The sequence below is a fragment of the Sorghum bicolor genome, chromosome 8 (assembly GCF_000003195.3).
Source record: "Sorghum bicolor cultivar BTx623 chromosome 8, Sorghum_bicolor_NCBIv3, whole genome shotgun sequence".
NCBI classification, from domain to species: domain Eukaryota; kingdom Viridiplantae; phylum Streptophyta; class Magnoliopsida; order Poales; family Poaceae; genus Sorghum; species Sorghum bicolor.
Genome location: NC_012877.2, coordinates 52,364,002 through 52,384,238, shown reverse-complemented (window position 1 = coordinate 52,384,238; position 20,237 = coordinate 52,364,002). Strand labels below are relative to the sequence as shown.

Below are 20,237 nucleotides of genomic sequence, written 5' to 3'. Positions count from 1 at the left end.
GGAAAAAGTCCACCTTAAATTCCTCATCTTTAATAAGTTCACTTTTTCTATCATAAACTTTAAAACTAGACAAAACATCTTCAGTTTTAAAATTGTTCAGCTTGCTTCTCCAGTCTTGTTATTAGCAATTTTAAAGACAATTTTATATTTTTCTTTTATATTTATTTTGGTTGAATATTTAAAAAGTTATAGTAGAAAATATAATTTTGTTGAACTTCACATAATTAGTCCATCATAAAAATTTAATCACGATTACACCATAGAAATTGATGTTGTGAATTATTCTAATTAATTACTAAAAAGCATAGATCTAAAGCCACAGCAGAAATTTTATATTAAAGCATACTATATTATATGTTCACTGCATAGGTGGAGACTAATAAAATTGTTTTTTCTATTTTATGATTTTTCGAATAATTTACTATGATTATTTAAAAATTTAGCCGAAATAAATAAATAAATAAAGACAAAACTGCCTTCAAAACTGCTTATAACAGGGCTAGGGAGGTAAAAATAGTTAAGACGGTGTTTTGTCTGGTTTCGAAGTTCAAAGAGGAAAAACAAACTTTCGCGAGAATTGAAGGAGGTAATGTGAATTTTTTAACTGAGACTACAGAGGTGTCAAAAAACACAAAACTACAGACGACTGGCCTACCGCCACCCGGAGAGAAACCGCGCACCCAAAGCTATTTGGTTATTTGATTGATGGCTTAACTAGTTTTTTTTCAAAAATTATCTGGTATATGCATGTGTACATCCATGTCCTTTTTACTGAATCCACCTCTGCATTCAAGACCTGATAGAATTTGGTCCGACAATAATAAATAAATGTGGGGCTCACATCAAGAGTTATATGGGAATGTCACGTGGAGTGTTCAAATAGTAATAATAAATAAATTACAAAAGTTCTTAGTAATTCATGAGATAGATTTATTAAATCTAATTAATCCATCATTAGCAATATATTTAATGTAGCCACATTGTCAAATCATAGACTAATTAGACTTACAAAATTTATCTCATAAAATAGTCGCAATCTATATAATTAATTAATTTTAAATCTATATTTAATACTTCATGCACATAGAGGGAACTAAACAAAATGCCATCAACATCTTTCTCACCGGCCTCCGAAGGAGGGCACTGCCAGATCACGCTACAATCTCTACTTCATCATCTACTGATGGTCAAGTACTTCAAGGATCATGGTTAGTCTCTCAGGCCTTGTTTAGTTCGCAAAAATTTTCGTTTTTGGATACTGTAGCATTTCGTTTTTATTTGACAAACATTGTCCAATTACGGAGTAACTAGGCTCAAAAGATTCATCTCACAAATTACAGCTAAACTGTGCAGTTAGTTTTTATTTTCGTCTATATTTAATGTTTCATGCATACGACCAAAGATTCGATGTGACGGGGAATCTTGAAAATTTTTGCGAACTAAACAAGGCCTCAGTCCACTAGCGTGTTCATGTTAACTAGATTGGAAATCTTGTGTTTTGGCCCCTAATTCTCTAATACTATGGCATCAATAGCCAACCAATCTAGTTCGTGAAACCCTAACATGTGGATGTGCCTCGCATTGTCAATTATGAGGCCAGTTTACTCTAATTAGTGCCCTAGTGCTCACTGTTAGCCAACCAATCCAGTTGTTTAGATCATATCATTTTTTTCATGTTTTGGGCCTAGGTTTAGTTAATCCAATGGTTAACCACAGATTCATCACATGTTAGTGCTAATCACTAGTACAGACGCATACTGTACAGGCGGCTGAAAAGCCAGTAGAAATGGGACATTTCTACAGGCGGTAACTAAGAACTGCCTGTGGAAATGCATTTCTACATGCGGTTCAGTTTTCCAAAAAAGATTTTTACAGGCGGTCGCGCTTTTTTTCGCGTAAAATCGCGTGCTTCGCGGCCGGTGGGATTCAAACCTGAGACCTTGCCCTTGCGCGTAGCCTTCTCTACCACTCCACCTATCACTCACTTGTGTCTATATTAGAGTTTAATTCCCCACATATTATCACAAACCGAGCATATATTGATTATTTGAGGCCCTAAACTGATTCCAATGGAAAAGTTGTCAACTATAAAGTTTCATAACTTTTTAAGATCTACAACTTTTATATTGGAAGTTTTTCCATCCGAGGTCATTTACAAAATTTGAATTTCAAATTTAAGAAATTCAAACGTAGTTTTCGACGACAAGATGATGTCAAATGAAAAAATTATCAACTACAAAGTTTCATAATTTTTCGAGATCTACAACTTCCATTTTGACAGTTTTTTCAAACAAGGTCATTTGAAAAACTCAAAAAATTAAATTTCAAACTATTTCTACAGGCGGCTTTCTTAACAAACCGCATGTAGAAATATGATTTTTACAGGCGGTTTCCTAGCAGAACCGCCTATAGAAATACATGATTTTTAGTAGCGGTTCCTTAGGACAACCGTTTGTAGAAATGCATGATTTCTACAGGCGGTTCAGTTAGGAAAATCGCCTGTGAAAATGCATCTTCACAGACGGTTCGTAGTTCTGACACCGCCCTTTTTACACCACAGGCGCGTGATAACTACAACCGCCTGTAGTATAAAAAAGAGGCGTCGGCGGTGTACTCTTTTCTACTAGTGAATTTATCCAAATTAAGCCAAATTAGCATCTAATTTTTTTTTCTCGGCTAATGATCTTCATGGCCAATTAGCATCTGGCCATGATGAATCTCACCAAATCAATGCGCACTGAGAGGCTAGGGTTCAGATGAGCATGTAGAAAAGAGGGCAGAAAATTGATTTTGGGCCTTGTTTACTTCCCAAAATTTTTTGCAAAATTTTTCAGATTCCCCGTCACATCGAATCTTTAGACACATGCATGAAGTATTAAATATAGACAAAAATAAAAAGTAATTACACAGTTTGGTCGAAATTGACGAGACGAATCTTTTGAGTCTAGTTAGTCCATAATTGAACAATATTTGTCAAATACAAACGAAAAAGCTACAGTGTCGATTTTGCAAAATATTTTGGAACTAAACAAGGCCTTGGTCGAACTCAAGTTTTTCTCCAAAACATCCCAAAACCTAGACCTAATTTGGCTCAAATTCCCAAAAAAAATCTCAAGAGTTACAGCATAAATTGGCGGAGTATATACTCCACGTTGTCATCATGCTTGGCACGATGGCGGCGTCGTCATCCTTGTGCCGATGGAATCGTTGAGGCATGAGGCCGCCAACTGACTCCACTGTACCTTGCGCCTACGCCTCCCAAGTGCCATCAAACTTGTTGTCGGGGTCATGCTAGCAACACAGTAGAGATGAAGTGCAGTTCCTGGAGATTTCTGCCTGTGTGCGCACCATGGTGGTGAAGGCCTGCCGCGCCAATAGGGAGCCACACCATGCTCATGTTATGGTTAGTTTGCTTGGCACACGTAAAATAAACAAAAAACATTCCGGTCACACTATGATGAGCCTTAAATTTTGAGTTAGGGGACACGTGTTCTGTGTCAAAAGTGTCTTAACCTATTAGAAAATATCCTAAGTTACTTGTTTTTTTACGTCTATAAGATAAAAATTTGGGGCTTCTTATTTTTCCACCACCGGCCCCTCTCTTCCCCTTCCAACAAATCGCTGGAAGCCGAAGGGAGTGGACCATCATTTTTATAAGTTTTTGTAGTGGATCGAGTTATTGGGGTTAGGGTATCTCTATGGTAAGTTTCTTTTTATTGAGATTTATCTCTTCCTCCTTTTCTTCGGCAACATTGAGGGGGTAGGGTAAAATCATTTTCTCCATGGCGACTTTGTTGAAGATAAGAGTGACAACTACGACGACATTATCCTCATCGGTATGATAATATGAAGACTTTTATTTTCGGAAGATGACATCAAGGAAGAGATGGTGTTGTCATCATAGAATAATTTTCTCTAGTCTCTTCTCCGTTTTAATGTAGTTAGATCTGACGACGATGAAGGACTAGTGAGAATAAATTTTAAATTAGTCTTTGTCATTCTTCGGTGGCAGAAAGAAGGAAGACACTAGAAAGAAGTTTCTTAACTCCGCCTATATAAATATTGGTCGTCGTTCGTTGGAAATATGTTCTTAGGTTTTTCTTCCAGGTGTTTGCATGTGCGTTCCATACTCCAAAGCATTGTACAGATTTTGGTTTTGAGATTTGGAGCTATTTGGGTTCAATTTAGATGAAACTTAGTTTATGAATGCTTGTAGTGTAATCCAGACTGCTTCTAACGTGTTGATATACCCAGTTCTTATCTAATATAATTCTTCTTTCATCACAAAAGAAGAGTATTTAAATAAGTCATAATGTTTAGTGGACATAATTGCTAAAATTTGCCTGATTGAATGTGCATTATCATTACTATTATTATTTGGGCTAATTTGTAGCCTATTAGAAAATTAGGCATTGTTTAATTTTCAAGCTAATGGCTACTTGAGTGGCATAATTTTAATAGTAATTGGGGCACTATTGATTATTTGTCTAAGAAAATTATGATGATCTCTTACTTAATTTCTAGGCTATTTAATGTGGACACTTTATTCCTCTGATGCCGCAATACTAGAGAACTAGGGGTTAGAACACAGGATCTCTAATCTAGTTAACGTGACCATAGGATCTCTAATCTAGTTAATGTGAACATGTTAGGCATTGAGAACTAATCTTGTCGGCCTGGGCACCAGAGCATCGTGGTGGAAGTCAGTGCAGGGCCCACAGACCGTGGCCTGTGACTGTGAGGCGAACACGACGGCGGCCCAACAGGCGTTGAAGGAGGCCCATCGTCTGAGCACGGGCACAGAGCTAGGAACCAATGGCTGGCAAAGGCCCAACAGGGGTGGTGAGTCCAGGGCACCAGGAGCCGTACATGGCTTTGTGGCAAACACGGTGACGGAGCACACGCGACCAAGATCAACCAAGGATTTTTTTATCAAATGTCGCTCGTGTGGAAAAATGATCCTCATCAAAAAAAAAAAAGGAAAAGAGGACTCTTCAAAAACTAGATGGCCGGAGATAATGAGATGGTTTACATGACCGTCAAGGCAAAGGTAGCCCTTTGGTGGAAGAAGTATTCCAGAAAAACACACAGAGACAGTACCCTAACCTAATAAAAAAATATCGTCATGCATACCAAGCAAAGTTTAAAATAGCGGCAACTTTTTTTCAACAGCTATGCAGCTATAGCGGTGCTATAGCGGCGCTATGACAGATAGCGTTTTTATAAAAAATACATGAAAAACACGAGTAATTGATAAAAAAGACATGGTAAATATGAATTTTGATGAATAAAAATATGTTTTTATAAGTCTAGATAACATTACTAAATACTAATATGACATTATAACATGGTTCATGAAACTTTATTATCCAAAATACCAAATTAGTTCTAACCAATAAATGATAATTTAGTCTAAGATGGAGTTTTGAGAATCGGATTGAGAAAATTTTGCCATAGCGGCGCTATAGCACGTAATAGCGGTGAAATTTATCATAACAAATGCAACTTAGCGGCGCTATAGCGTGTAATAGCGGTGAAAGTTGTGATAGCGGAAAAAATACAAATAGCTTAGCGGCAGGCCTGTCCAGCAGCTATAGCGGCGCTATAGCCCGCTATTTTTTTCTATGATACCAAGTCATAGCCATCAATATGGGGTATTTGAAAGGATCTTATAATGCCTAGAGGGAGTGAATAGGACACACCCACCTGATGGAGCAAGTGCAACACCAAGAGGAGGGTTCGGGCGGAGGGAATGCAGATCAGACCTGAAGAAAAAACATCGAAGGATGAAGTAATCAGGTACTAAGTAGGAAGATAAAGAAGAGAAGCATAGAGAAAAGAACCCCAAATGACCCCAAATCCGGAACGGCTAGGCACGTAGGACCTTCTAGGCAAAGCAATTGTGAAGGAAAGTGTGGCGTAAGCGGAGCCGGCGAGAAGAGCGTCAGGTGCACACCAACGAAGGACGACAACAGAGTTGGCGAGGAGAGCAACATGTGCAACTGTACGAGAAAGGCTTTGTTTACATCCGAAAACTTTTTGGATTTTGCTACTATAGTACTTTCGTTTATGTTTAGTAATTAGTGTCCAATCATAGACTAACTAGATTCAAAAGATCTGTTTCGCGATTTTACAAACAAATTATGTAATTAGTTATTTTTATCTGTATTTAATGCTCCATACATGTGGCGAAAGATTCGATGTAACGAAGAATCTTGAAAAGTTTTTGGATTTTGGGGTGAACTAAACAATCTCAAAGTTAAATGTGCCCTCAAGGGCATATGCTCCTACATACTGTGTTATTGGATTCGTATCAAAATGTATGCACATATATTTCTCAATGTGAAGGTAAAGAAAACTATTGTCACAACAGTATGAAATACGACATTAGTAATAGTAAACCCTGATAAAGAACGACAGGAGAAGGCGAAACGAAGGAGAAGGAAGATCCAAAGATCCACCTTACTCCCTCCGTCTCATTTTTTGTGTCGTTGTAGACTTCAGCGTGAGTACCAAGCAAGGAGCCAAAGGACCTGTATACCCCTATATCCCAATCATTCTCAGTCAGATGCTGCACCAATGCTTCATTAAATGTGCACGTTTCATATCAAGGCTACAGATACATCACCTTATGAAAACAAGCCACAACACCCACTATCCAGCACTTAAACAAATCCACACCACCTTTTCACTGCTTAAACAAATCGACAAGAAATGAAAATCAGCTTTCCCACCAAATTTGTAGCGCTAAAACGCAAGGAAAAATGTAAATTGATTGAAACGTTCTCAAATAATATGTGTGACAGCAAACATAAATTGATTGAAACATTCACAGGAAGGCGGAGGCCACGATCGTGCGCTAGTAAAGGGGTAGGCTAGTGTCGTTGGGTCCAGATGGGGAGGGGGAGGCCTCCACCCGCGCCCGGTGGAGAGGGTAGGCTAGTGTCGTTGGGTCCAGGTGGGGAGGGGGAGGCCTCCACCCGTGCCCGGTGGAGAGGGTAGGCTGGATCTCCATGACGGGAGGAAGGGGAAGGGGAAGCGGCCGCCGCAGAGGATGCGTACGGAGGTGGCGCGCCGAAGAAGGCGAGCCGATGTGTTAACTTTATCCACTAAAGTAACTAAAGTTGTTGGCTAAAATTTAGCTAGGAAGGTTGGGCAGAAACCAGCAGTATGGGTGGGTGACAAATGGGTCACATTTTTTTTCTTTGGTTGGGAAAAGGTAGCAGGAAGCGGGCTAGGCCGCACTGGAAAGTGCCAAGGTGAATTTGAATCAGGTATCATTTAGTTCCAAAAAAAATTTACAAAATAGATATTGTAGTACTTTTATTTGTATTTAATAAATGTTATCTAATTATAGACTAACTAGATTTAAAAATTTGTCTCGCGAATTATAGACAAACTATATAATTAATTATTATTTTTATGTATATTTAATATGTAATGTATGTGCTAGAGAATCTGAAATTTTTTGCTAAATTTTTTTAAACTAAACAAGGCCTAACCAGTGACCCGTCCGTCCGTCTCGATGCTCACCCGGACACGTAGGCACAGCACGTGGCGCCCAGGCAGGCAGCCATGGTAGCCTCCAGAGCAGTGCTGCCGCGTGGGTGCACACGTGGCGTGAAGGGGTATACAAAAATGAGCAGGAGTAGTACGTGCAGGTCACGGACGCACGGTCCACCACCGGTTCTGCTGGCACGGGAGGGAGTACGTGACGGAGCACGACCATAGTAGACATGATGGAGGAGCAGCAGGCGCCGGCGAGGGGCAGAAGAACTGAGGACCCGCGTCCCGGCGGCGACGACGCAGGAGCGAAGCGCGTGGAGGGCGGAGGCGACGGCGCCAGCCGGAGCACGGCGAAGCGGGAGGCCGAGAAGGCGGCCGCTGCGGACGAGGGCGCCGGCAAGCCGCTGCCGCTGCCGCACGAGCGGGTGCCCCAGCCGCGCGACGTGTACAACGAGCAGCTCTGAATACGTACGGCTGCATGTTTCCCCCATCGGTTAGGCTGTCTCGATCGAGCCCCATATGATCGATCCTGTAGTACTAATCAGCTACGTTACACGAGTACGGGTACGAGTATCGGATACAATACGTATCGGATATGCGGATATATACTTTCTCAAAAAAAAATCCACTAAAATGGTGTATTCGAGTATCCGTATCCGCGTATCCGACGAGTATCGGATACGGATACGTCACCCCCTTGGAGTATCCGTGTATAACATAGCTAATCAGAGAGAGCGTGCTGTGTTTTGTCACTCGATCGTCAGTACCAACACCGTACCAGATTAGTAGTGCGCTCCTACTTTTTAGTAATGTATGTATAATAAAACACACCAACAAGCAACAACGGCTAGTTCAGTACATGCGCTCTACTTGCTCACAAAGTAATGAAAACTTTCTATGTTATTGATTCTATGTGTACTCGATCTCCCTTTGTCTGTGATGTGTGTTCTCTTTGTTCCGCGATACATGCATATGCTCCGTTCTATTCCTTCTTCCATATCATAATAAGGGTAAAATAAAATTTGCCTCTAAGGCGGTTAGTTTTAGTGGGATTTTATCAGGATGTCATGCACATTTTTTGAAGTGACATCAGCAAAATTACACTTTTTGTATGAAATAGAGAGGAGAGAGAGAAAAGTAGTTTCACCGTGGTGAAACTCCGCGGATGTTGTTTCTCACGCGGTGAAACAGGATAAAATATCTACTGAGAGCTAAATCGTTTCATCATCTTGCATATGATTCAATCATTTTACAGTAATTAAATGCTTTGCTTAGCCTTGGAAATAACAAAGTGAAATACTTTATTGCTGAGGTTATTTCATAGATAGTTTTATTTCAATTTTGATGACGTGTTGGTATGTGAAACCGTGCAGTGACACTGTCCATTGAGACTGGTCTAAGTTTATTGAGACTGGCCTAAGGATACATATCCTCAAAGCGCATATGTTCTTACTCATGAGGATATCGCCACGCTGGATACGTTGACACCATCGTCTTTTGTAAGTTGCAATTCATCTCCAACTCACCTACCACATCACTCTCGGATTCAGCAAACATGTCGTCAGTGTTTTGATCATAACTTCTTCACACGACATCGAAACAGAGTGATCTTGGACTCGTTGGAAAGGGGACAACAACGCCGTCGTTTTGGATCTGGTCCCAGCTCCAGATCCTTTGTGGATTAATCGTTATGTTCACGCCAAGGTGCTGCGTCACCTATTTTGAACCAACTTGATCATGTATCGAATTCGGGCCTTAAGCCCATGTTGTGGGAGCCTCCCCCCTGGTCGTCTCCAACCCTAGGTCATTTCTCCTTTATATTCCACGCAGCCGCCGCTGTTTAGACTTGGGTTTTGTTTAGAGTTTAGTTTTCCATCGAGAAACTGAATCGTTCATTGTAACTGTGGTGACAAATCCTTTTACAGTGATCCAGGGCTCCCGTTTTTTATCTCCTCCACTGTGTCAATTAGTTCTTTGGAACCGAGTTCTTGAACCTTCATTGAATATTCGCGTCATTTACATCTGCAATTTCAGATTGTGTGTTTATCCTTTCTTGCTTGTGTTCTTCGATTCGCTTGCAGGAACAGCCTTCTTGGCGAGGTCAATCAAGTTGTGCTTGGTTGATAACCAACGAAGCAGTGGTGTAACGGTTGCAGGGTTCGAATCGTGTTGATTTGAAGCCGGATCGCGAACGTCGAGTTCTCCACAATCTAATTTATCAACTACCTCTCGGAAGATCGGGCCTGGTCACATCACTTACTATGTGAACCATAAGATTTACTTTAAGATTTATATTCCTACTCAATAGGAGAAAGATAATTTTTTTCTATTATTTCTATTTCTCTCCTGCTAGGTATGAATCTCTATATTTTGTGGTTTATTTTATGAGGGCACGTGCTCTTCTCGCTCTACTAGGCATGAATTTTCTCGCTCTACTAGACACGAATCTCTATGTAAATTTTGTGGTACACATTACGAGAACACGTGCCCTTAGGATAAAAAAACCTATGTTCAATATATGTTAGCTTTTCCGAACTCCAAATATTATATGCTCCGTTCTATTCCTTCCTTTCTAAATTATAATATAATTATAATACATGTTACCTTTTTTAATTTTAAATTATAAGATGTATTAGCTTTTTAAAATATATTATAAAGAAATGTACCTTAAAAAATCCAAAGGTCTTAAAATTTGAAATAGACAAAGTAAGTATTAACGTTGTGCATTATGTTTGGTTGAGAGGTAAGACGCAAAGTCTTATAATTCTAAATGGATGGTGTGAATACTAAGCTTGTGTTTAATTGGGAGTTAAAATAGAGATAAAGTTGCATTTAAGTAGAGGACTGATATGGCAGAGTTATCCTTGTAGAAGAATACAAATTTGTAGATTAAGAGTTAAACTTGTCCCCTAAAAAGGATATAAATGCGTTCATCACTTCTAAACGGTGCTATTGGTCGTTTTGCTTGTGCTTCGTGTCGCTCCCTCCTGCAACTCACAGGCGGTGTCGGGCTTTATCCACTCCCCTTTACACTTAGTCGTCTAGGTAGTCTGTCCACGCCAGCATCTCTCGACCCGCCAAGCAATCGTTGATTCCACACATGTCGAGATCCAACGGTGCCAAGCATCATTGAGTGCACATGTGCGGAGATCCGACGACGCAGCAAGTGACAACAGTAAGAGAAACTAGTGTCAACTGCCCTTGTCTTTCATGCTAGACGCTGATGAGGCGACGGCGGGCATAGCTAGTACTAAAGGAAAGTGAGATTGGCTGTATTGCGCGAGGATAGTATAAGGAGCGCACGGGACGAGTAGGGGGCAAGGGCAAGGTGGCACGAGCAGACACAGCGGATGTGGCAGGGGTGTCAGTGGACGTGTCGAGCAATGGAGGAAGCCACTAGGGCAGAAAGGGAAGAAAATGGAAAAGAGACGTTTGGTTGGAGGTAATTGAAAGGATGAAATGTGGATTTAGAGTTAGGAGTTTAGAAAGTTTTGGTGGGAAGGAAAATGAGAGTTTAGAAATCAAACTTGTCACTATATAATTCTCTAGGGATGGGATGGTAATTGGATGTCAAATGTGCTTTTCATTAAAGATGAGTGCATCATCACTGTTAATATATCATAACTTACCATATAATTTCACATGAAAAAAACCCTTACACCACAAAAAAAATCACTTTTCAACTCCCCTTCTCATTTCATTGCACAAATCAAATAAGAGATTATGAGTAAAACATCAAATTTACACTTTAATTCTCTCCATCAACTTTCACCATTAATTTCCAGAGCCCTTCCTAATGGAGAATAAAATAGTGATGAATCATCTTAATTAGTCCATGTCCTTCATAGCAAACATATAGAATATGAATGATCTCGTCCTCTCAACTGAACACGAGATATTATAATTCTGTTCTAAGATGGGGAGACCTGCCCCCGGTCTCATCTTATCATCAAACCAAACGGAAACGGTAACCTAATTCGTCGACGTACGAGTCATATTAACTGGCGACATGATAGATGGCTCAGTTCTTGCTGTCGAACACTGTTAGTGTACGGGGCAAGCCCACACTCAGTTTTCATGCACCCTGATCGCTCCATCCATCAGCCAGACAGCCGCGAAAGAGACCACATACTCGATCGAAGATGCATGTCCGTACCTATATACATGGTTCGGTGATGGGATACTTGCCTTCTGTTCCTGTTCCGTGAGGCCGTTGCATTATTGCAGAGGGTCCACGGGATCGCTCCTCAATGACCTAATTTAGATGACCTTAATTAATACTTTCTTCGTTCCAATTTGTTCCAAATTATAAGTGACACACTTTGAAGTGACGCGACGGCCTTGTTTATTAGTTCCTAAAAAATTTACATTTTTTTTCAGATTTTTCATCACATTAAATCTTGCGGTACATGCATGGAGCATTAAATATAGATAAAAGAAATTACTAATTACACAGTTTACTTGTAATTTGCAAGACGAATCTTTTGAGCCTACTTAGTCTATTATTGGACAATATTTGTCAAATACAAACGAAAGTGCTACAGTGCTCATTTTAAAAAAAAAAATTACAACTAAACGAGGCCTTATAATTTGAAACGGTAGCTCACTGTGTTACAATTTAGTAATTCGTAGTGGTGTCGGTAGGTAAATACATACATACAACTCCTACTTTTGCGACGTTGTGTGTGCATGCATGGCCAATCTACATATATAGTACTCGGCTCTCGCATTCAGAAATAGTAAAAGGAGAAAGCTACGGCTCCTCGGCCACTTTGGCATGCACCTGGTATTTGTATGGTTATGCGCGGATTATTGTGCCAACCATCTTTTTCGCCCTTGAATCCGAAAGCTGAGTGTGCTTTTGTTCGCGTGTAAGGTGGAGGCCAGCAAATTTGGCTGCACATTTATTTGTGCACCGGAACATGCTACTACGCACTTGCATTGCCCCGGCTTGTATACTGTGTAAACTTCTTTCGATAAAGTCTTCGTATATGTAGAAGTATAGAAATTCTCTAAATTTGAAGCTGGGTGGATACATAGAACCAGTTTTGTTACGACAGCGCTTCACAGCATTCTGTGTAAATTAAACAGCTAATGTTATCTTTTTCTAGGCACATATATGGGTGGTTATAGTGTAGTACGTGTTGGTTTTCTAATTTTTGATGGTTGCATTGTGTGATTCTTATGATCAGGCAGAGACCAGAAGCATTATTGTTTTAAAGGATTTATATCAACTCGATACAATGCGCTTAAAAATTTATTGAAATCTTTCTCAAACTTGATTACGTACCTTTGTAAGATATATAAGATTGACAAATAATAACTCAGTGCGTGATGAAATGGGTAGAGGTAAAATAATATGCTGTTCTATCATCTTTTCCCTTCGTCGATCCTGGATTTTACTCTGTGTAGCATATTGACGTCATTAATTAGGCTCGTGCTAGCTAACAGAATGTGAGCAAAAAGAAAAAAGAAGGAAAATTGACAACGAAAAGAAATGCTGAAAAGAAGTTGTGCAGTAGCATTGTAACCAACCTCGCTCTCATTAATTTGGGCCTCACTTTATATATGGACTGACTGACTGACTGCATGATTTGGTGCTAACGAAATAGAGTAAGAAATCGCTGTGCCCACGATTATATAGCCTAGGCAGGCCGGCTTCCATTCCATCACTCGACACATCCACCCGATCGATCGATCGCTATCCCCTCTCTCACTCTCACGTCACGAGCTCGAGTGTCGTCCAATAATGTCTCGGAGCTGCAGCATGACGCCGACGTCGTCGCCACCGCTCGTCGTCGTCCGCCTCCTTGCGTCGGCCGTGGCGACGATGCTGGTGCTCGCGTCCGGCGGCGGCGTTTGCGACGGCGCCGCGCTGAAGGCGCACTTCTACCGGCGCAGCTGCCCCGCGGCGGAGGCTGTGGTCCGCGACATCGTGGTGGCGCGCGTCGCCGCCGACCCCGCCGCGCTCCCCGCCAAGCTGCTCCGCCTCTTCTTCCACGACTGCTTCGTCAGGGTATGTATGTACGAATACAAATCATCTATCGCCAGTTGCATCATCTGAACCGGCCGGAGCTGATGATGGTGGTTACGTACGTAGGGGTGCGACGCGTCGGTGCTGCTGGACTCGACGGCGGGGAACACGGCGGAGAAGGACGCGGCGCCGAACGGGTCGCTGGGAGGCTTCGACGTGATCGACACGGCGAAGGCCGTGCTGGAGGCCATCTGCCCAGGCACCGTCTCCTGCGCCGACATCGTGGCGCTCGCCGCCAGGGACGCCGTGTCGCTGCAGCTCGGGCGGGACCTGTGGGACGTGCAGCTGGGGCGGCGCGACGGCGTGGTGTCGCGGGCGTCGGAGGCGCTGGCCGACATCCCTTCGCCGTCGGACAACTTCACCACCCTCGAGGCCAGATTCGGCAGCAAAGGCCTCGACGTCAAGGACCTCGTCATCCTCTCAGGTAAAGAAAGACTAGTACTCCTATTACTACGTGCGTGACGCTGACGTGCGCGTAATAGCTCGGTTATTTTTCGTTTTCACCTGTGCAATAGTAGTACGTAATAGTAGCTATGTGGAATAGACGCAAGCAAGATGATGACGCTTAATGAGTGCATACCAATGCACCACGGGGCGGCCCAGAAATCCACGCACAAAACGTCAACGTCTGTAGTTTGCTTGCCCAGCTTCACTGTACTCTTCGTGTCGACGAGATGGCGCAGAGATATCAGATCGAATTAAAATGTCGATACAAATAAAAAAAAATACACACGATCAGTACGGTGGTTACACTGCGGCTAGCATATGTACTGTACTATACATAGAGCCACCACTCTAGCTATACACCAATCGAGAGGACGTTAGCCGGAGCAGTGCTCTAAGAGCAAAGTTAATAATACAGTTCATTTGATGACTGTAAAGTTTTCTGCAACTTTATTTTAGTCACTCATATAATAGTTAGCTATTCATTATTACTATATGATTCATTTTTCTCTCTTACAAATTTTTTTTTTTGGTTTCTAACCTTACAACCTGCTCCTCCTCTCTTATTTTCTTGTCTTTTTTCTCTACCTCAGTATTTAACCAGCTTATAACCAATTATTATACTTGCACTGCTCTAAGCGTGACCGGTCGGTGGTCGCCACTGCGTGGAGCAGCAATGCACGCACATGCGCCGCGACGGCGACGACGGCCGGCGGGCGACGCGCGCAACACGGCTTTCCGGGCTCCGGCTTCCAGAGGGCCCAATGCTGCCCGCGCCGCGCGCGTCGCCGTCGCGTGGTGGAGTGCATGCACGTACGCATGCGAGTGCTGGTACGGTGTGATAGATACGCGGGTTGCATTGCAATGCAATGCAGGTGGATGCCATGCCATGCCATGCCATGCCATGGCATGAGGGCGCCACGGCCAAGTGTAGAGCCGAAAACGATGGTGCAACCACCACGCGCACCATGCACGGCGCACACACACACTGGCAGCGGCTCGTGATCCGTTGTCGGTGCACCGGCCGGGAACAACGCTGATGCATTTGTGCGCCGATCATGCGTGGCCATCCGTTCCTGATAAAGCTAAGCTATAGCCTAGCTATAGGCCCTGTCTAGATTAGAGATGACTAGACTTATCCTGGAGTAACTAGGTTTAAAAAATTCGTTTCGCGATTTTCAACCAAACTGTGTAATTAGTTTATTTTTAATGTATATTTAATGTTCCATGCATGTGTCCAAAGATTCGATGGGATGGATGAAAAAATTTTGTGTGGAAACTAAACAGGGCCTTATTATTATTACTAGCTAGACTGGATAATAAAATCATCAGGAGTACCGTACGTTCGAGATTAATTCCAGTTTGACTGAAACCTGCTACTACTCCATCGGCGTTTGTCACGTTCAACTAAAACTGCACTGCAAATTCAGCCATATGCATCGGTCGGGCTGAATCTTATCAGCCGGCGGGTGCGTGTGCGTACGTGCCGCCAAAAGATTTAGGCCTTGTTTAGTTGCAAAAATTTTTGCAAAATAGGTACCGTAGCTTTTTCGTTTGTATTTGATAAATATTGTCCAATCATGAACTAACTAGGCTTAAAAGATTCGTCTCGTCAATTCCGATCAAACTGTGCAATTAGTTTTTATTTTCGTCTATATTTAATACTCTATGCATGCGTCTAAAGATTCGATGTGACGCGGAATCTGAAAAATTTTGCAAAATTTTTTGGAACTAAACAAGGCCTTATGTAGATTTCTTTTTGATGAGGCAATGGAAGCCCACCAGATTTGTTGCATGCATGCTTGCCTTAATTTGCAGCACGATCAGGCAGGCATCGAACAAGAATGTTGCACTAGTACTAGTGTGCTAGTGTACGGGACTCAATAATGCGCGTGATGCGTGTCATATGTGTCATCAAGACTGCACACGTACGGAACAAGTTTAGTTAGGCGTAGTGTATATATAGTCTATTATTATCCATATATTCCAAGTCAAAAGCAAACTCGAGACTACTCCTTGATTTTAACGAAAAAAAGGTGACGATCGAGCCACTTGTACTAACCATGCACGTACTCTCCCACGAGTAAACAAATTAAGTGTCATTTCCATTTTTCTTTATGGAAAGGGAGCTTAGGTACTTATTATAGAATCAAAATTACAATCATGAGCAATGGTAACTTTGTCAACACATGTTGGATGGTTGAAATGCCATAGATAAGTTGGTTGGGTTCCTTGTGGTGAAACCTGTCCACCCGAGTTTAAATCTTTAACTTGACACGAGTGCTCGTATTTTCCTGTGTAATTCTAAAAAAACAAGAAGTCATTTTCGAGACACTCTTAGCTACCAATAAGTAACGACTAGTACCTTGTATATAAACACATAAGTGAGTGGATGCAGGAATTAAGGCACTCTTTCCGTCTGTGGATTTATCGATCTAGGCCTTGTTTAGATGCGAAAACATTTTGGTTTTCGTTACTGTAGCACTTTGGTTTGTTTGTGGCAAAGATTGTCTAATCATAGACTAATTAGGGTTAAAAGATCCGTCTCGTGATTTATAAGCAAACTGTGTAATTAGTTTTTATTTTCATCTATATTTAATGTTTCATGTATGTGCCACAAGATTCGATGTGACGAGAAATCCTAAAAACTTTTTGGTTTTTAGAGTGAACTAAACAAGGCCCTATATTTGCAATGTATGTACCAGCGTTACAACTACACACTGTGCCTGCCATACTAAACTGATGAATTTATAGAGAGGTAATTAATTAGTAAGGTAGCCACGCACTGAAGATTATTTGAATGGCAAAAAAAGGTGCAAGTGTGTCACCATTGAAGAATGTGCCTGGTTTAGATGCGAAAAGATTTTGGATTTCGATACTTTAGCACTTTCGTTTGTTTGTGGCAAATATTGTCCAATCATAAACTAACTAGGATCAAAAGATTCGTCTCACGATTTACAGTTAAACTGTACAATTAGTTTTTATTTTTATTTATATTTAATGCTTCATGCATGTGCTGAAAGATTCGATGTGACAGAAAATCTTGAAAACTTTTTGATTTTTGGGGTGAACTAAACAAGGCCTTAGTAGCCAGCAGTAGCAAGTAGCAGCCTGTGCACCGCCACTGGTGGTTAGAGACGGCATGGAATCTAATCTCTTTCCTGCAGCTGCAGCTAGCTAGCTAGCTAGCTAGATAGATAGACAGCACCTCAACCGGCCGCCCTAACGGGTAACTGCCAACAAATGCTAGTGGCCGCCACTCCTAACTAACATCCATCTCTAATTTGCCCAAGCATATCCTATCCTAGCAGCAATGCAATTGCAAGCTGTAGTGCAACAGCAACAGCAATGCGATCGAGGGTTTCATTGGGCTCATGACCATTAATTAATTGATTGAGGTTCCAGGGGCCTGATGCATACAGTACAGTAGTTGTCACTGTTTCCACATACGCCCAAAAACGAGCACAGTTTGTACATTCCATAATTAATTCAATGGTTTATCTTGTATCGTGAACTTTAGTATATTGTTATATAATTTTTTTTTTGTTAAATTTCAAATCCTTTGAGTCCTTGGAAAGTAAGAACTGTATTTTTTTTAAACGGGAGCATGATACTATTGTGACTCGATTTTGTACACTTCATCAGTATACAAACCGTACCAAATGCCAAGCGGTTGGACCGCATTTGCCGATAACCAGGCTTTGGATTGGGTTGCACGGCCACTAGCGTGTGTACTACCTGGACCACCGCGCGCGCACGAAATAGTGGCTCAACCACCGAATCCACGGCGGGCTTGGTCCCACGCAAACTCCAACATGCTCTGCTCCGGACCTCCGTCCATCATCACACGTTGGACCCACTCACCCACTGGTACAGTCCAGTACAAACAATTATAGTAATTAGGGTCTAGTTTAGTTCCAATTTTTTTTAGATTTAGCTAATTTAGCATTTTCGTTTTATTTAACAATTAGTGCCCAATCATAAACTAACTAGGGTTAAAAATTTCATCTCGCGGTTTACATGCTGTACAATTAGTTATTGTTGTCATCAACTTCATGAGTTATTGTAAGCTATTTACAGGTAAACTTACAATTAATTATAATATTTAAGGTCTGTTTGACACAGCTCATAACAGCTTCATGAGTTATTGTGAGCTATTTTATTCAAACATTTATTTCTAAAACAACTTTACTCAGGAAACTATTTTTATCCCCATCACAAAGACATGAGTTAGAATGAAGCTGAAAAAAATTTATCCTAGCTCTCTTTCTCATTTTCTCTTCTATCCATGCATAAAACTGTTGGTGAAGCTGTTTTGCCAAACAGTTTTCCAAAACAGTTTCGCTTCACCTGGAAAGTTACTCATAAAATTATTCTTTGCAAAAAAAAAAGTTTTACTAGTGAAGCTGAGCCGTGTCAAATAAGCCCTAAATACTCTATATATGTGTTTGAAAATTTGATGTGATAGATGAAATAAATACTTCATATATATGGCCTTGTTTAGTTCACCCCAAAAACCAAAAAGTTTTCAAGATTCTTTGTCACATCGAATTTTTCGGCACATATATGAAGCATTAAATATAGACGAAAATAAAAACTAATTGCACAGTTTAGTTGTAAATCGCGAGACAAATCTTTTGATTCTAGGTAATCCATGATTGGACAATATTTGTCACAAACAAACGAAAGTGCTACGGTAGCGACATCCAAAATCTTTTCACATCTAAACAAAGCCATGTTTAAAATTTTGATGCGATAGATGAAAAGGTTTTAGGTAGAAAAATAAACAAGGCCTTATGCACTGATGCATGCAGGCGCGCACACGATCGGCGTGGCCCACTGCAACACCTTCGCGTCACGCCTCTCCGGCTTCGGCAGCTCCAACTCCGGCGCCGACCCGACGCTGAACGCGGCGTACGCGGCGCAGCTCCGGTCGCGGTGCGGTCCGGCGCCGGTGGCCTCGTCGAACAACGTGACGGCGGTGACCATGGACCCGGGAAGCCCCGCGGGGCGGTTCGACGCGCACTACTACGTGAACCTGAAGCTGGGGCGGGGCCTGTTCGCGTCCGACGCCGCGCTGCTCGCCGACCGCCGCGCCGCCGCCATGATCCACCGCCTCACCAGGAAGGGCTACTTCCTCCAGGAGTTCAGGAACGCCGTTCGCAAGATGGGGCGCGTCGGCGTGCGCACCGGCGGCCGCGGGGAGATCCGCCGGAACTGCAGGGCGGTCAACTCAGATGCTATGTGATGTGATGACGACGGACGTGCGGTGAGTTTAATTTCAGATTGTTGTAGCGCGCCAACGTGGGGGGATGTGGGCACACACTGCCTGTTTTTTTTTTTTTTGCTTATTTTTATTTGTTCTCGTCTTATTTACATACATTGTATTTAGAGGAGTAACGTGGGTCACCTACTGGGGTGGTAATTAGTATATATACATATATACATGTATAACTGGAGGTGGTCATGTTTTTACCCTGCATTGGTTCTTGCAATCTTGCTGTTGTACGTCCTCAACCTCATGGGAGTACATGTACATTACTCTGGTGTTCACATATAGATGTGAGCTGTGTCAAATGTCAGATGAATGAATTGGCAGGGAAATTGCTGGCTGTGTTTGATCCGGTCGAGCTCAAAGTTAACGATTGCATCCTTTAGTCATACCTTGCTATTTTTTTTAAAAAAAAAACTATACCTTGCTAATTTTTTTGGCAATTATTACTAAGAATATTTCTCTTCCTGGTAGATTCCTAAGTAAAAAGTTAGAGTCTCGAAAAAAAGAGTTAAAAATGCTAGGCGTTAGCATTACATGTGTTGGATCTCTTGTTGCTGATTTTAGCATACTACTCCCTCCATTTCATATTACAAGATGATTTGGTTTTTATAGATGCATACTCTCTTCATCCCAAAATAAATATTAGCTGTGAACCTGGACATACATATGTCCAGATTCATACATAAAGTGTTACTTATTTTGGGACGATGATGTAGTTTTTGTTATTTATTATGTTGACGTACCTATTAAAAACATGTATAACAAAACCAAAATGTCTTATAATTTGGAATAAAGGGAGTAACTATTGTTAGTAGTATATAATATCTCTAAAGCTTATTATCATGCAACTTGCTACTCCCTCCCAAATTAACACTACTCTATATAAAACATTATTTGCCAACTCTACATTAACCACCCATATCTATACCGCCCCTCTCTCCTTGCTCTTCCTCTTAGCCCATGACCTCTCTCTCCTCA

The 20,237-nt window shown here is 41.6% G+C and overlaps 2 protein-coding genes across 2 annotated transcripts; both read left to right on the top strand.

Annotated features, from left to right (window-relative positions):
- LOC110429925 lies at positions 7,673-8,418 on the top strand. The gene has a single exon (XM_021446693.1). It carries the CDS (start codon positions 7,737-7,739, stop codon positions 7,968-7,970), a length of 234 nt encoding a protein of 77 aa, XP_021302368.1. The 5' UTR covers positions 7,673-7,736; the 3' UTR covers positions 7,971-8,418.
- LOC8067223 (peroxidase 3) lies at positions 13,093-19,626 on the top strand. The gene is made up of 3 exons (XM_002443232.2): positions 13,093-13,522; positions 13,607-13,964; positions 18,799-19,626. The coding sequence occupies exons 1-3, from the start codon at positions 13,256-13,258 to the stop codon at positions 19,230-19,232; spliced, it is 1,059 nt and encodes a 352-aa protein (XP_002443277.1). The 5' UTR covers positions 13,093-13,255; the 3' UTR covers positions 19,233-19,626.

What these genes read in the sequence shown, in the direction of transcription:
- LOC110429925 (XM_021446693.1), top strand. Translation starts at nt 7,737, where the DNA reads ATGATGGAGGAGCAGCAGGCGCCGGCGAGGGGCAGAAGAACTGAGGAC.
- LOC8067223 (XM_002443232.2), top strand. Translation starts at nt 13,256, where the DNA reads ATGTCTCGGAGCTGCAGCATGACGCCGACGTCGTCGCCACCGCTCGTC. An exon ending in TCCACGACTGCTTCGTCAGG is followed by an intron (nt 13,523 to 13,606) that starts GTATGTATGTAC and finishes TTACGTACGTAG; the next exon opens with GGGTGCGACGCGTCGGTGCT. An exon ending in GGACCTCGTCATCCTCTCAG is followed by an intron (nt 13,965 to 18,798) that starts GTAAAGAAAGAC and finishes TGATGCATGCAG; the next exon opens with GCGCGCACACGATCGGCGTG.